Source organism: Haliaeetus leucocephalus, unplaced genomic scaffold (assembly GCF_000737465.1).
Source record: "Haliaeetus leucocephalus isolate CR32 unplaced genomic scaffold, Haliaeetus_leucocephalus-4.0 Scaffold162, whole genome shotgun sequence".
NCBI classification, from domain to species: Eukaryota; Metazoa; Chordata; class Aves; order Accipitriformes; family Accipitridae; genus Haliaeetus; species Haliaeetus leucocephalus.
Genome location: NW_010972598.1, coordinates 15,075,496 through 15,090,268, shown reverse-complemented (window position 1 = coordinate 15,090,268; position 14,773 = coordinate 15,075,496). Strand labels below are relative to the sequence as shown.

At 51.4% G+C, this 14,773-nt stretch overlaps 1 protein-coding gene across 1 annotated transcript; it reads left to right on the top strand.

Annotated features, from left to right (window-relative positions):
- The first annotated feature begins 87 nt into the window (after nucleotides 1-87).
- Nucleotides 88-14,572, top strand: STAMBP (STAM binding protein). Its single transcript, XM_010562861.1, has 10 exons — nucleotides 88-247; nucleotides 2,147-2,385; nucleotides 7,033-7,108; nucleotides 7,771-7,866; nucleotides 8,569-8,944; nucleotides 9,654-9,778; nucleotides 10,743-10,880; nucleotides 12,064-12,176; nucleotides 12,627-12,726; nucleotides 13,171-14,572. The coding sequence occupies exons 2-10, from the start codon at nucleotides 2,171-2,173 to the stop codon at nucleotides 13,225-13,227; spliced, it is 1,296 nt and encodes a 431-aa protein (XP_010561163.1). The 5' UTR covers nucleotides 88-247; nucleotides 2,147-2,170; the 3' UTR covers nucleotides 13,228-14,572.
- The last annotated feature ends 201 nt before the right edge of the window (nucleotides 14,573-14,773 follow it).

Here is a 14,773-nt window from a genome sequence, read left to right as displayed (position 1 = left end):
GAGCTGCGCCTTTAAGGGTCAGGACTGGCGTCTGACGTCATGACGCCGGGCTTTCCGCTAAGGGAAAGGAAGCGGCACCTCGGTCGGGCGGAAGGGGGGGGTGGGGGTGGCTGCGTCTTGCCCGGATGTCGCGACGCCTTTTGATTGGCTGCTGAAAGCGGGGGGGCGGGGCGGCGCTGTCTGCTTTCGGCAACAACCCGGAAGCGCTGAGGGGAGGCGGCGGGTGACGGCGCCTTCCCGGCGGCAGGTCAGGGCCGGGCCCGGGCACTGGGGTCTGCGGGGGGTCCCTTCCTCGCTTGAGGGGCCAGGGAGTGGAGAGAAGGCTGCTTTGGGGATGGGAGGGGGCCATTTCTGTCCTGGGGGACCGGGTCGTCTCGTATCGGGGTTCCCTTCGTGGAGCTCCAGCCAGGGGGGCTCTGTCTGTGGGTCTTTTTCCCTTTAGGAAGTAGGATCCGTTTTGGGGCTCCCCTTGCTCTGTTGTGGGGAGCTGGAAGCCCATGGGGGCTTTGGTTGGGGGACCTACTTTTTTTAGAGGGGAAGGGCGGGGGGGGGCTGTTCTGGGAGTTACAGACAGTGCTGGAGGGCTCCTCTACTCTGCCTTACAGGGGAGGGGCTGTGGGAGTTCTGGAGAGCTCTGGTTTGGAGGGTGGAGTGGGTCTTCCTCTCTCTTGGTGGGCAATGGTTGGGGGGGGGGGGGCTGGGGTTTGGGAGCTTGCAGCTCCGGGGGGGGGGTTTGGGTGCTGTCTTTATCTTGAGGGCTGCTGTGGGAATTAGAGGGGGAGCCCTGGGTTGGGAGCACCGGGAGTTACAGTGTGTGAGTGGTGTCTGTCTTCTTCTGGGGGAGAAGGACTGTGGAACTTGGCAGGGGGGCTTTGGTTTGGGGAGGTGGCTCAGAGCTCTGGCTTGGGAGAGCAATTGAACCCATCCCGCCCAGTAGAAATATCAGAGAGGAGCAGAAGCTGAAGCCCACTCTGAGCTGTGGTTCTGTCACACCCCATAAGTGAGCGCTTTGACACGGCAGCCTCTGGCAGGACCGAATCTCACAGCCCTTATTTAGGGCAAGAGGCCTGTGGAGGCTCTTCCAGGATATGGGCTGAGAAATGTGGGCTTGCCTGCCTTAAAAAAGGGGCTTCTGCTCGAAGGTAGCCCTAGAAAGGCAACTCCTCTGCCAGTCGGGATCCTCAGGCAGTGCCTAGCTCAGCTTGGGACCTTTCCTCCATTTAGGAAGGAGCCACAGTAAATCATGATGTTGTGTATGTGGCAGTCACATTGCTGGAAGGCTTGCAAGGTGCTCTGGATTCAGTGCTGTGATTTCATAGAGAGTTTAACCCTTATGCTGGTCTGGGAGGGCTTTTCCAAGGGAAAACCGCTTTTGGTGCGGGGGAAAGAGCATTGTGGAGCATTTCTGGGCTCGCTGCCCCTCAAACAGTCTTGACGCTTCCTCTGCTTCGAATTTATTGGCTTGTGCCATGGGGCTGTGGGTGAGAAGGGGTTTGTTGGAGCCAAGTAGGAGTCAGACGCATGGATCAGGTCGAGGTGCATTCCTGGGGTGATGGGCGTGCCTCCTGCAGCATGGGGGAGAGAGGGATTGCAACTGTGCCCGGGCGAGAGCAATTTGGGATTGAGCTTGTTGGGTAAGGACAGATCTGCTGAGCAGCAGCGGCTGGAAGGTTGGCCTTCAGCTCCATCCGCTTCTTACTGCTGTGTAAGCAAAGTGGTGAATGCTGCAGTGTTGAAACCCAGTGTAAAGCTGCTTCTGCTCGAGTCTGAATGAAACACTTTGGCCATTTCAGCCCAGACTAGTGACCAGCACTTGTTCTGTTGTGTGGAGAGACAATTGGGAAGGAAGTGCTGCTTTGGGTAGGATGTGGATGGGTCAAACCCTAGCTTGAAATCGGTTACCAAGGACTGAACTAGAATTTGTGGCTGCCTTTCAGGTAATAAAGCTAAATATCCAAGCACTGTGCCCAAAAAGAGCTGGACTTCTCCCAGATTCCTCCCTCAGGACTGAGCTTGGCCCATGTATTAAACGCTTTTCTGCTGAGGGGAGGTGATTTCTGTCAAGGAAAGACAGTCCTGAGGAAACTGGATGAGTTACCTGGTTTACACTGGTTTTGATGCACTTGACTTTACTCCCACCACAGAGTTCGTCAGCCTTGCGGCAGCTTTGATGTGTGTCATTATGCCTGACCACGCCGACGTCAGCCTCCCACCGGAGGAGCGAGTACGAAGACTGATCCAGGTGGGAAGCGCTGTAGAAGTGAATGAGGACATCCCACCACGACGCTACTACCGCTCCGGAGTGGAAATTCTCCGCATGGCAACCGTTTACTCGGAGGAAGGCAATATCGAGCATGCCTTTATTTTGTACAACAAATACATCACGTAAGAGTAGCATTGCTTCGTTTGCAAGTAACCTGTGTCGATACAAGGGGTTGTGGGTTTGGTATTGCATGTTTTGAGCGTGTCTAAACACTGTGAGGCCTTGCTGAGCTGGAAGAACTGGGTTCTGTCCAGAGCTCTGCTCCTTTTGAATTTCGATTCCCACAGAGGTGAGGATGCAACTGGTTAGACTGACGAGGAGATGTCATAAAGGTGTGAGGTACAAACCCACAAATGCTGCTCACCTCTTTGGAGGAGGGTTGTAGAAATTCCCTTTTAAACCAGGCTGATCTTGTATTCCTCTGTCCCTCTGCTAGTGGAGACTCCTGTCAGCAGCAGGGAGGTTTTGTCTTCCTGCATATCAAAGCTTCCTGGTGTTTTATCACCGCAGAGTGGCTAGATTGGCCTTGATTGTCACTAGGTTGGCCGTGACATCATACAGATCAGCAAGGATCCGTGGTAGAGGATCTCAGTATCGGGTGTCTACCTGGAAAGGATCTAGGCTGGTTGGTGGTTTCTCTAATAAACTGCCTTTGGAGGGGAAGCCTGCTTTACGCTTAAGTTACTACAGCCTCTTACAGCAGGTAGTGAGTTCCTTCTTCAGGTGGAGGGACCGGTTGTAGGTTTAGTTTTACATCTCAGGTAGAATATAATCCCTCCCTGAAACACACACTCATATACCGAAGCCATTCCTTGGAGGGATGTAGGGAAGAGTTCTGGGTCGAAAGAACCTGATCCCAATCAACTAGTGAGTTTCTTGGGTACTGAGTGCCCTTCTAGAAAGCCCCAGATCATATATAAACCCAGCCAACACCCTGTTTGGTGTTTCAGATGCCAGGTCTCCAGCTGTAGGGTCTACATTCTGTGTAGGCAAGTGCTGAGCCACATATTCTCGCTGTCATCTCTGCTGAAACCCCGCTGCTGTGCCTGCTGAGCCAAAGCGTACGCTGTGCTAACGCAGTGATGTGGTGTCAGGTCTGGATTATGTCTGAGCAGCCCAGAGTATGACTGGAGCAAACATGTGCCCTTCTGTGTAGCTGTGCCTGTGGGTGCTTAAAGGGCTGAAAACTGTGATCCTCAGAAGATATCCCAATGGCACGGAGATTCCTGTTCCTGTAGGTTTTTTGACCAAAAGCCTGTCCCTCCTGCTTTCGCCCAGTGCCGCTCTGGTATGGTCTCTGCTGTGTCCATGCTACCTGCTTATCCAGAATGTGGTTGGCATCTCTGTGGGCATTTTCTCTCCCTGCCCCCATGTGCAGGGTTCCTGCCCCTTAAATCCAATGCATTTTTCTCTCATTAGCTTTGCTTCCCGCCTTGCACTTCCTGAGCTTTTATGGGCATTGTAGCGAGTGCCCTGGGAGGCTGCACAGGGAGCTGGGAAGTGTAAAACCCTTGGGAAGATTTCCAGGCTGGTTACATAGCTGGGGCCAAAGGAGAAACTGTTTAACTAAACAAATGAACTAAAAGCACCTTTGCTGTTTCATTATAGCAGTGATAGGTGCTGGCATGTTTTCTCTCCAGCAGCTTTCAAATGCTTGTGGTGTTTACGTTAGCCTGGCTGCTGGGCTACCAGGAACGTGAAAAAACCTTCCCTTGGTGTGATTTCTCCAGTGCTGATGAATATGAGCTGTTGCCCTGGATTGTCCAAAGATACAAATTTAACGTAACGGTCTCATTTCTTTAAATGAAGATCTGAAGCTGTAGCTCAAGTGGTAGGCTTGATGGATGGTTTTCTAGATGCCCTTCCCCAAGGGGTGTGATCCAGAAGGCAAGAGCAGGGCACTGGTAATTGGAGCCTCTCATGGGACTTGCTCTGCTCTCCCCTTTCTAGGAAGGGGACTGGAATTCTTCCCCCAGTGCTTCAGCCCACATCTGCAGTTTGTGCTGTGGCTGTCCTTTCTCAGAGCCCGGGTCCCTGACGGAGTGTATGGCCTAGTGTGGGCGCTTTCTGCATCAGTCTGTGCCTTTGGGAAGGGGAGGACTCCAGCCCTGAGAAGTACATGAGGGGTTTTTAGCATGGTGTGTTTGGTGGGAGTGAGCACATCGTCCTTGGGAGCAAGGTGTGGTCTGTGTAGCTTTAGGAAGCTGGTTTTCTCTTTATTTCCCTATACAGCACTCCCCAAGGCTGACCTCAAGGCCTGAATTACACGATGAGACTTGTGTCTTGGTGCCTGATTTGGACAGCTGTCGGCTTTGAGACAGTGTTGTCTAGTCATGGGCTAATCTCAAGATGGATCTGCACTGGGATTCCCATTGAGGCAGCCATTTTCCTGCTTGGCCTTCAGCCACCTGCTTGATCTTGTGCAGGTTGTTTGGCTGCACAGCAACGATCTTTCCCATGGGGAGACAAAGCTTGTTGCTCAGCCCTCGTTGGGGGGGCAGGAGGGTGGCATGGCTATCTCGAAGAATAACCAGTCTGGGCTTTTAACACATGCGTCTTGTCACCTTGTCAGACATCTACTTGCTTGTCTTCTTGAACAGCTTCTTCTGTGTTGATCTGAGTGGATGTTTTCCTTGAATCGCCATCAGGCACACGTTTGATTTTGCTAGAGCCAAATAAGAAAGAAAAAAAAATAAGATGGGAATTTTCTGTGGTGTTTGGGCTCCTGGTTTGCCTGCGTGGCTGTGAGCTGCTAGGATTGGCTCCAGGGGTTTGCGTGGGGTGTTGCAAGGGACTCAAGAAATGCCGGCTTGGCATGCATGCCGTAGCAGTGCTTAAAAATAGCCTGTGATGTGGCTGCTCGGTGCCAAACAGCTGCTGCTCATAGTGGACTCGGGAGCAGGCGGAGGTTTCAACAAGCCCAAAACTCCTCGCATTTCAGTCTTGCCAAGCCTCAGCTGGGCTCTCGATAGGAAACGTGAACTGTTCCTGCCCTTCCCCTGCCTCCAACCCCAGCCTGCTGCTGCCTGGTTTTGCCCCAAAGTTTTCCTCTGGCTGCCTGAGTCCTCGTCTCATCCTGCTGCCCACTTTTTCGCCCCTTCCTGACTTGTGGAAACCCAGCTGTCTCTGCTGGTTTTTCCATCCTCCCCAGGCCAGCATCTGCTCTTAATCCTTCTTAATTAATCCCTTCCATTTTAATCTGCTAGCTGTTGGCAATGATCACAGCCTTGTTTTGTCTCCTCGACACAGTGACCTACTTCACAACCACCAGCCAGGAGTGGGGACCTTGCTCGGTGTTTCAGATTGAGCGACAGCTTCTCTGTGGCTCTGGGCTGTGACGTGGTTATGCTGATCCTGCGGTCTCTGGCGAGAGCATCCTCACGCTCTCTGTGGCAACCAGGAGCCTTTGTGGGTTGCAAAAAGTCCTTCCTTTTCCCAGAGGACTAAGGTTTTGAAGCAGCTGGGTTTATTTACTGCACACACAGAGGCTTCTCAGCGTGAAGAGTGTTCTCACTCTGTCCCCCCTGAGTTTTTCCCACTTGGCTCTGCTTGGTTGGTTTGTGATGCTCCCTGGGGCATGGTCTGGTCCTCACTACCGTTATTACTTGTGCCTGGGCATGAGGCTTCTATCTAAAGGAGCTGGAGAGCATCCTCCTTCAGATGCTAAAGTGGCGTAGCAAAGAGCCACAAAGGAGGGCAGGGTTTTTTGCGTTATGCCCACAGGCTTTGTGGACACTCGGAGCACGTACAGCTCCACTTGCAGGAGACAAGGACTCAGCTAAGCTCACCGTGAGCTCACTCGGAACACGCAGTCAGCAAGTGTGCCACTGGGGACTTGTTTGCAGAGGTAACTCGGGGATGGCTCAAACCTGGGGAGCCTCATAGAGCTGAGCCAGCATGAATTGCGCCATGTCTGCAGGCTTTTTTCCTTGTTCTAGTGCTTGCAGTACTCTTTCTCTGCATCTTCACCACTGTGTCCTGCAGAGCTCCCTGGAAGGGGGGAACAGTTATCGCGTTTGTAGAGAAGCCAAAGATTAACCTGTTCGTAGTTGTGCTGGGAGCGGGATGATGTTGAGCTCTGTCTTGATTTCCCTCCCAGAAGTCTGCACAGAAATAGCCCTGCTGCCTGAAATATTGCCCTGACCTTCTGGGGTGGTGGGGCCACAGAGCCAAAAGGCTTCTGATGCAGCAGCTGGGGATGTTGCGAACTTACTTTTAGCTTACCTGCAAGTTTTTTCTTTTCAAGGTCTGAATTAATTTCCCGATCTCTTGCACAAACTGTTTGTTCCTCTGTACAGAAGGACAGCGTGAGCACTGAGTCAGCCGAGTCCTTGAACTTGTGTGTAATCCCCTTGGATGCTTGCAGAGGTGTAGGCAGGTGCCCAAGGACCTTCCTGAATCACTGTCAGTGTCCTTGGTGTTTTAGACCGGCTTATTAATGTTTCTGTTCAAAACAAATATATTTATCCCTGAGGATCATCTCCAAAGTCCAGGTGGAAGAAAAATCTCCTGTGTGAGGCGCTCCCCTGGGACTGAGCGAGATCTCCAGTGTCTCATGAAGAGCTCAGAAGGCCATTATATGATGGAGGGTTTCCTGCAGAAAGGCAGATGACTGTCCTGACTGTGGGGAGCACAAGGCCCAGGAGGTGACGGAGCAAGGGGACAGTGCTGGAAGGGAACTATGTGTACCCCCAAAATGTGACTTGCTATCTTGTATTTGTCCCTTTCTGCTGTGATTCAGAAGTGCAGTTTCTCTCCTGTGTTTGCAGGCTCTTCATTGAGAAGCTGCCACAGCACCGTGATTACAAAACTGCTGTCATACCCGAAAAGAGGGAGACGGTGAAAGTAAGTAGTAGCATTTCCAAGTCTTCAGTGGCTGCTGTCAAATGTTTTGGGGTCGTCAACTTTGGGTTTTCATGGCTCTGGGATGAGCGATCCACACAAACACTGAGAAGCCTTAGCTTGACCAGGCAGTCGTGACCCCTTGGGAGTTATGGTTTGGGGGATTCTTACCCCGTTACGCTTGCACTGGGCTGGCTGTGGTTGTCCAATTTACTTTCTGTTGAGCACTGGGGTGTCCTTTCTTTCCTGTTAAACTCCTTGCTTTTTAAAGACCACGTGGCTTTTCTGTGCACGGTGGCTGGATGCTCCATGTGGTGTTCCTCAAGGGATTTGCCAGGGGATCCTTGGAGATTGCTTAGAGCCACAAGAAGCTTCAGCTCCTCTGCTCAAAATTGACCAGAAGAGCAAAGGACAACACTGCCTAAGGTCATGCTCAGTGTTGTCGGCAGTGCTGTCTGTGCCACCCAGCTGCAACATGCCTGTCTGCAGCCTGCCAGCCTGTCTGCACATGGTGGTGGAGCTGCTTGGCCCTTCCTGCCTCATGAACAAGTGGATGGTTTACAATCTCTGGGTGCTACATGTCCATTGATTCTCGCATCTGTTCAGGTCTTGTTTTTCTTGCCTTGGGGCTATTGCATTCTTATGACTGTGTTTCCTCCCTTCAGAAACTGAAAGAAGTAGCCTTCCCCAGAGCTGAAGAGCTCAAGGAGGAGCTATTAAAGAGGTACGCCAAGGACTATGCTAAGTACAAGGAGCAGAAGGTGAGTGAGAGGAGACAGGAGGCCTGTGCTCCCCAGAAGACCCTCAGCCACCAAGGTTTGGAAGAGGGCAGGTCTCCAGGGCTCCCTGGATGCTTTGAAATATGAAGTCTGGGTAGCCCCAGCTTGCAGGGTCCAGCCTCATCGCCTGCAGCACAGGGCTGTCCCAATAATATGTCTGCTGCCGTTATGCAGGTGAATCTGTCAGGCCTCCCTGTATCTCTTCTTTGTGCATCCTGGAGGCAGTCTGAGCTGGGATTGTTGGTTGGTTGGTTTTTTTCTCTTTGTCACAACATGAAGTCTAGGTCTTATGATCCAGAAACTCAGCAGGCAGTTGGTAACAGCATGGGCAAGGATCTGGGGTTTTGTGGGCTAAGCAGAAAACTCTGCAGTCCGTTTTGCTGCAGACAGGTGCAATTTTTGAGATGGGATAGAGGGAAATTAACCTGGAATTATATTTCTGTGGAAGAGGGAGGGTAAGGCAGCAGTTTTACTGCCCTGGTCTAGCTGGCTGTCCTGATGGAAGTGCGGATCTCTGTTTTGCAAGCTGAAGCTTCCTTGCAGGGAGTGCTGTTTGCTGGTTACCTTTTGCAGACCCCTTAGAAGTAGTCTGGGATTGCTGAGGGTCTGCAGTGCATAGGCTTCGTATTCTGCCTTGGGCTAGCATTCCCCTATTTGCTGATGTTGGCGTGTTTCTCCTTGCAGAAGGAGGAGGAAGAGGAATTTGCACGCAACTTGGCTTTGCAGCAACAGCTGGAAGAGGAGAGAAATCGGGTAGCCCTGATGAAGCAGCAGCAGGCAGAGCAAGAGCAGTTTCATGCCTTCGAGGAGATGATTCGACGACAGGAGCTGGAGAAGGAACGTCTAAGGATAGTGCAGGAATTTGGAAAGCCAGAGCCAAGTCCTGAGTCTCTGGATGGACCCCTCATCCCTGGCGTGGAAAAGCCCCCAACTGATTTAATCCCAAAGGTTCCCGTCTCTCCAGTTGACCCCGCAAGTCCATCAGCAGGGACTGTCTCATCCAAACCTCCTGTTGTGGACAGATCTTTGAAACCTAGTGCTTTGGGGAGCACGGAAAACAGTTAGTACATCTCAGTGCACCCTTCTCCCTTGCTGGGGCTGAGCCAAACATGGCCGAGGAGCTGATTTGTCTGGAACGTTCTTGGAAGTATCTGATCATGGCTCCATCCCTTCTGGGGCTTTGGCCTTCCAAGTCACTGAATGTTCTCCCCGTTGTCCAGTAAAGGTTTGCAGGGCTGGGGAGAACTGTCTCCTCTTGGGAATCGGTCCCCCATCATTCTCCAGCCCAGTCTCTGCTGGTCTAGATTCTACAACCTGTTTGGCTTTTTCTAGATCCAAATATGTGTTGGAGATTGGGGTTTAGTTACTGGCTAGGCTGACCGAATTCTCCTATTCTGCCAAATATGGCTCCAAAATACCGATTGGGACATTTCCAAATGACCAGTGACACATTTTACTTTAAATTACATTTTGTAAGTGTTTGTGGTTGCATTTTCGTTAACAAAATCCTAGGTTTTTGACATGCTGCTGAAGGTTTCTTTCTCTCTATGTGTCTCTTTCCCTCTTTTGAAAGAGGTAGTGACTGTGCTTTATGAAGTGTCACAGTGACTTCATATATCTGCAACTGCCATTGTAAGGGTAGACATTAGAGTAGTTAATGTTTCCAGGCTGGATTTTTTCTGTCTAGTCCCTTCAGATACTCACCTGAGGGACCATTTCTCCAGCATCCCTGACTGTCATTGCTGATTGTGCTCCCATTCTCCCCACAGATGCAAGTATGGATGTCCTTCGCCAGGTCATTGTCCCTAGGGAGCTCTGCCAGAAATTCCTCCAGCTGGCTGATGCCAATACAGTCCGGGGTGTGGAGACGTGTGGGATCCTCTGCGGTAAGCTGGTAAGGTGGTAATCCTAATTAAGACCCTAGAAGTGGTGCAGGGGCCTTTTGTCAAGGTGTGCAATAGCCTTGTAAATGGCTAGAGGACCCGACTATTGCTACAGAAGGCTGTTGTGCAGTTTCACTGATGACTAGGCTTTCACGTGAGCATTAGGGATGATCTGCCTCTCCTTTTCCTCCCTTTTATGTTAGGATTTCTGCACAATGAATGAGGTGCCGGCCACCAAGTTCCTGTGGGTATTCAGCTTCCCCTCTCCTATTGAAGGCTGTCTCCTGGGTACCTGCTTCAAGCACTCCCACGTTGCCAGTGATAGGCAGCTCCAGTGACTTGTCCTTTTGGTACCAGCAGGACTGAGGTGTCCCAGCTATGAACTAGGACCCTCACCCAGACAAGGCTGTGCAAACACCAGCTGGAGACAGTCCTCCCCCAAAAGAGTTTCCGTGTACAGGTTTCTATTGGCACCTCCAGCCTGTCCCCTGTGTCACTTGGGGCTGCTTTGCTTGCAGAAGTTTGCTTTGAAATGAAGTTGTTTAATGTAGCAACTTTCTGCAATCCAGCTGCTTCCAGACACTTGGTGATCATTTAATTATGAGGCATCATCTTGTAGTGAGTAGAGAGATTCACTTCCGTGCGCGTCCAGGACTTCTCTGAGCTCTTGCAGGTGCTCTGCATGGCGGAGAAAATGAAACAGAAAGCAGTGGGTCATGCTTAGACTCAGAAAATCCTGCAACCCGTTTGTCAGTAACTTGCAGTTACCATTTCTGTGACCTGTAAATGGACGGTAGATGCATCCGCGGGCTTGTTTCCAGAGCTGCCGTTCCCCTGGCTGGGCCCCTGAGTGATGAATGCAGAAGTACCGCGTTCCCAAAGCTTAGGAAATTACCTTTGCACCAGTGGGCGGCAGCAGTGTTTCCTGCTTCTGGGGTGTCCGGTGGGTAACAGCCTCCCTGTGCTGCCTTGCAGATGAGGAACGAGTTCACGATAACCCACGTCATTGTTCCCAAGCAGTATGGAGGCCCCGATTATTGCAACACGGAGAATGAGGAGGAGCTCTTCGTGATCCAGGATCAGCATGGCCTTGTTACGCTAGGCTGGATCCATGTGAGTCTCTTGTTCCTGTTTCACTTCCCGACTGGCCTTGCGTTCAGCTGGGAGGGAAAGGGGTGCATGGAGCAGGGTGATGGAAGAGAATTTACTGCAGGAGATGCCATGAAGCAGGCAGCATCCTCTGGATTTCGCCCTCTGGTGCAGTCTCAGTCACTACTCACACTGCTGGAGAAATCCAGATCTGTTTGAAGTTTAGGTCCCTTCCTAAATCATCAGGCCTTTTGAAATTGGGATATTGGGCATGAAGCTCATGTTTTATCCAGCTAAAAGCTGACTCCAGAGGCACTGTTGGGGCATCCCAAGTTCCTGCTGTCAGCGCAGGGCCTCTCCTGTGATGCATCCCCGTAGCAGTGCTGCTTTTCACAGACAGCTGTGTGCCGCTCTGCTGCGGGATGTGCCAGTTCCAGATTCCTCCGCTGGCTTCAGCGCTGCCCTGCTGCCTGTCCCCGCGGAGCCTTTGGCAGTCGGATTGGTGCCAAGCAAAATGTTTGGTGCTGCTGAGTAATCTCTCGAAAGCAGCAGCTGCCTCGCAGGCTTTGACAAATAAATGCCTGCTGCGTGTGTCTGATACGTGCGGGGTGTCTGCTTTTGGTGTTAACTCTTCAGTGACGGCCCTGCGACATCCAGGCACCCTCAGGAATCCCTTTGACCTTTCTGCTGGTCTTGGCAACAAAAACTTAACAGCACAAGGGGAAAGACCTTTCAGCACAAGTTAGGCTGTGAAATCTAGCTGTCAGAGTTTGGTAAGGTGGTAGCTGTCTGTGATCGTACAACCCTTGGCCATCCTGGTGGAATGTGATATCTTGAAGTGCCTTGGCATTATGTTACGCGCCTGGTGATGCTGTGCATTAGGCATAGCTGCACTTCAGAAACATGTGAAGTGCTCTGCAGGGAGACATGCATGAAAGCAAGGACAGCGTTGTGCCTTAAAGTTTGACTTTCCGGGGGACGTGGCCAGAAATGTAGAGCTGCTTCTGTACCTATTCCAAATAGAAAAGAGGAGCAGATGTTTTGGGACAATCCAAAGGCATTTTCAGTGTGCAAGCATGTCCTGTGTGCTATCTGAGGAGCTGTGTCTCTTCTCTATTACAACCTTCTCTTGGCAGATGCAGTCCCTTTGGACTAGTTCTCCAACCCTGCTGGAACTTCCTCTCTTTTATGCTGCCCTGTGTTTCAGACTCACCCCACACAGACAGCCTTCCTCTCCAGCGTCGACCTGCACACGCACTGCTCCTACCAGATGATGTTGCCAGAGTCCATTGCTATTGTGTGTTCTCCGAAATACCAGGAGTAAGTATGGATGTGGGGTAGGGAAGGCCTTTCCCTCTGCCTGTGCTGCCCAACCAAAAGGTTGGGCAGGAGGTCTAGCTTCTTCAGAAGGTACTGAAGCTCTGTTTACCACAACCCTTCCCCTGTCAGATTCCTGGTGTGGGAATAAAATGTCAAGTCACACAATGAAAGCTTTACCAAAAGAGGCTGGAAGAGCATGTGTGATTTGACAGCTCTTCTGAGCTGCTTTGGGGTGATTGTGTCTGGGCCGTGGTTGCCCACCCGTGAAAGGAGACCAGTCTGCAGCCATAGGGCTGGGGAGAGGAGTGTCCTGGGCAGAGGAGAGTCCCGCAGCATGCATCTCTGCTCTCGCTCAAGATGAGCAGACTCAGGCATGCTCCTTGAAACACAGAAGGAGGTGTTTCTATTTGCAGAGGCTTGAGCTACACAGAGCTTGTGTTTTTACTCTAGGACAGGGTTTTTCAAGCTGACGGAGCATGGTCTGGAGGAGATCTCTTCCTGCCGGCAGAAAGGATTCCACCCGCACTCGAAAGACCCCCCTCTCTTCACTGTAAGTCACGCCACGAGGCAGTGGGGGCTGTAGGACCGCAAGTCATATTGGACAATTCACTTGAATTTATATCTGTGGTGAGGTACTAGGCTGTGACCCAGGACAGGAGGGTCAGCCTGGCAGGGGCTTGTCTCTTCCTAGCATTGAGGTGCAAAAGCTTTCTAACTTGTTAGCATGTGTTGGAGGTGCGATGCAGAGCACTTCTCTGCAGAAACAGGTCAAGGCAGCGGCAAAGGCATGTATTTGAGAGAGAGAGAGATTTGTATTTGTGTCCTGCTATGGTCTCTGTGTGGCACTGGGCAGGGCACTAGTTCCTGGTCTGAGAGGGCTGTTCTGTGAAGGATGCTGGGTACAGGTTGTGTCAGGAGGTAGAGGAGACTCATCTGAGCTCTGGGAACATCTGAATAACCCCCTGTCCCCTCTTTCTCTTCCCCTCTCTTCCAGACCTGCAATCATGTGTCAGTAGTTGAGAGAGACGTGGTCCTGATGGATCTCCGATAGGCCTCTTGCCTTAACCACTTACAGAAAACCAACTACCTTCCTTCTAGGCCTAGAGAATTTTTGTTTTTCCTCCTGTAGCAGATGATTTCTACCGTGTAGTGACCCTTCCCCTTTGTCCCCCAATAATCACGGTGAAATCAGTACCCTGACCTCAGTGGGAGCACGTGAAACCTCAGTGCCTGGCGTCAGGCTAGTGAAGTGGTGCTGAGGTTCAGGGTGTGGGGAAAAGCTAACTGGAAATTCAAAGACAGAAGCTAACACTGAAGCAATTGTTTAATACTCTAATCTATGGCTTGAACAGCTGCTTGCGGTGGTTCCCCATGATTTGCTGCAACCATGAGGTGCAGAAACCTCTTCAAGTGCTTTCCAAAGCGGGGCTTTCCCGAATTAACCCATGCTTTGTTTTGCCTCTCTCTCTGGGTTGCTGTGATCTCAGTGCAGCTGGCTGGAGTAGACAAGTCTTTGCTATAGTTTAAGATTAAACCTTCCTAAGCCCTCTCACTCCACGCAAGAGCTTATTGCCGCTGAGTTGGAGTGAGTTCTGCTTGCTGTTACTCAGGTCTTTGCCTGGTGAGGTAAGAAGGGGCCCCACCTCCTTTGGGGACCCCCATTTCCACGTTTCAGGGGAGAAGGTGCCTGGATGCGGCACTGCTTCGCACAAGCTGCTTCATTCCAGCAGACGTGAGGGATGTCTTGTTACTTTATTCCTTTTCCTGGATGGGAGATTTGCTCCGGCACTTGGGCTGCCCAGTGAGAGCTTGGGTTTGACTTGCTGCTGTTGTTACCGTGGAGGAGGCTCTCAGTCTCTTGGCTGCAGTGCTGTCGTGTGAAGGCTCTGTAAGGCCATCGCCTCTCTGAGACAGGACTCCAGCAGGTTTTGCCACTTCAGTCCTCAAAGATCACAGCGCCCGATTGCCTCTGAACTTCTCAAAACAGTATGAAGTCTGTCCTTGCCAAAAACAAGCACTCTGTGATGTCGCCATTATGCGGTACACCAGCCAGGGACCTCTTCCGAATTACTTTCCTCGGACGCTGAGCAGCGATTTTCCTTCCCTGCCCGATCCGTGCTGAGCCTTCACCCTCACTTCTGCTGGCGTTGAAAGCAAAGAAGCAGTATTGAAAGGTGGAAGGCATCTGGCCTCAAAGGGCTGAGCGTGATCCACAATATCTCCACATCCTCTGGCAGGATGCTCTAATGATCAGCACATGGCTGTGCGGGGAGGGGAAGAAGGCTGGAGTTGCCTTCCCACCTGGCATGCATACATACATGTTCTATATGTCAAGTCCTTGTACTTCCACATACAAAATTCTTTGGTGTACAGTTTAACACAGATGGATTGTATTATCTTGGCTGGGTTTCTTTTGCCACTTATTTTCTTTGAGCTAATTCAGTGGGTTGGAGGGGTCTGGTGTGGCTGAGAGTGGGGAGGGAATCGATTTATTTAGGGGTTGTGTTTATTTGCAACAGCCACCTCCTTGACTCCTGCGTGACAAACTACTGCTGCCATCATTTTTGCAGTTGGTTTTGAAAACAGGCTACCCCCGG